Source organism: Castor canadensis, chromosome 7, assembly GCF_047511655.1.
Source record: "Castor canadensis chromosome 7, mCasCan1.hap1v2, whole genome shotgun sequence".
In the NCBI taxonomy this organism is placed as follows: Eukaryota; Metazoa; Chordata; class Mammalia; order Rodentia; family Castoridae; genus Castor; species Castor canadensis.
The window spans coordinates 80,015,548-80,017,028 of NC_133392.1; the positions used below are offsets into that span (position 1 = coordinate 80,015,548).

The following is a 1,481-nucleotide window of genomic DNA, read 5'->3' on the forward strand; positions in this document are numbered from 1 at the left end:
TAACAAAATTTTACACCAGTGATCATTCCCTAGACATAGGAAAATATGTGACAAAATTCAACATCCAATCAGAGTAAAGGCTCAGCACACTGGGAGCGAAGAGAACCTCCTGGGTTGGTCAGGGCAGGTGCTGAAGCCACCCACAGCCGGCTGCGCACCCGCGGTGGGACGTGGGGCTCCAGCTCCGCTCCCGCTCCCGCTCCCGCTCCTGGGCCTGGGCTTCAGCGCTGAAGAGAGGCAAGAATTGGCATCCCGCCGTGAGGAAGAACAAAACCGACTGTGTCTGCGGAAACTTGATCACACATTTGGAAATCCCTGTGCATCTTCCCAAAAATATCCGAAGCCTAGTAAGAGAGTTTATTGGGCTAAAGAACACAAGATCAGTCTACGAAAATCAACTGTGTTTCATGTGCTACTGTTGAAAAGTAAAACTTAACAACAGGAGGACGACCCCAGCTTCTTCAAGATGGTGGAGGGCTTCTTCGACCGCGGCGCCAGCATCGTGGAGGACAAGCTGGTGGAGGACCTGAGGACCCGGGACAGCGAGGAGCAGAAGCGGAACCGGGTGCGCGGCATCCTGCGGATCATCAAGCCCTGCAACCATGTGCTGAGCGTCTCCTTCCCCATCTGGCGCGATGACGGCTCCTGGGAGGTCATCGAGGGCTACTGGGCCCAGCACAGCCAGCACCGCAGGCCCTGCAAGGGAGGTAAGCATTAGGGCACTGACGTGAAGGTACATTGAGTAAAAGCATGGCTTCACTGATGACACCTAAGTGCACTGTGGTGTGCATCTGGGGTGCTAACGCACATGTTAAGACCAGTCTCAAGAACTACACCAATAACGAATTGGAAAAGATCACAGGTGGGTCACCTTGGAAATAGCAAAGAAGGGTTTCATTGTCCCTGGAATTGATGTGCCTGCCCAGGACATGAACCAGGCCAGCAAGTGGAAGACGTGGAGTATTCTGGTTTAGCCTACAGTATAGAGGCCTTCAGCAGGCCAATTACTTACACAGCCATGAAGTGTAACCTGGGCTTGGACCTGACATCAGCTGCCTGTGCCAATGCATTGAGAAAGTCTTCAAAGTGTACAACAAAGCCGGTGTGACCTTCACATAGATGCATCATGGCTAATGTCCTCACCACCCTCTTCATCTGTAACTTTGGCAGACCTATCTCAAGTTTACCTGTAACCACAGAACTCTCTCACAAGTCATTAGATAATGGACACTGTTCTCAACAAGTCACTCTCAGTCAGCCCCTTAAGAAGAAAGAGATTAAGGTTAGGGGATCATGTATAATCCCTGCAGCTTCTTAACATCTCAAAGAAGAGGGCAGATGGATAGCCTCTCTCTGTCTCCTGCTCATGAAACTTAACATTTAAAAGGAGAATTTGGAAGGAGTTAACTGTCTTAGTTTTCAAATTTTTACTTCCTAGGTCCAGTGTCTGAGTCTGGCCCTTTTAATACTTATTTTAAAAT

General features: G+C 49.6%; 1 protein-coding gene across 1 annotated transcript; it reads left to right on the forward strand.

Annotated features, from left to right (window-relative positions):
* The first annotated feature begins 447 nt into the window (after positions 1–447).
* LOC109679765 (glutamate dehydrogenase 1, mitochondrial-like) lies at positions 448–1,108 on the forward strand. The gene is made up of 2 exons (XM_074079557.1): positions 448–707; positions 927–1,108. Exons 1-2 carry the CDS (start codon positions 467–469, stop codon positions 1,106–1,108), a joined length of 423 nt encoding a protein of 140 aa, XP_073935658.1. The 5' UTR covers positions 448–466.
* The last annotated feature ends 373 nt before the right edge of the window (positions 1,109–1,481 follow it).

Bases quoted from the DNA above. Each gene is read 5' to 3' on its own strand.
- LOC109679765 (XM_074079557.1), top strand. From the start codon at position 467: ATGGTGGAGGGCTTCTTCGACCGCGGCGCCAGCATCGTGGAGGACAAG. The intron at 708-926 runs GTAAGCATTAGG...GTGCCTGCCCAG, and splicing joins CCGCAGGCCCTGCAAGGGAG to GACATGAACCAGGCCAGCAA.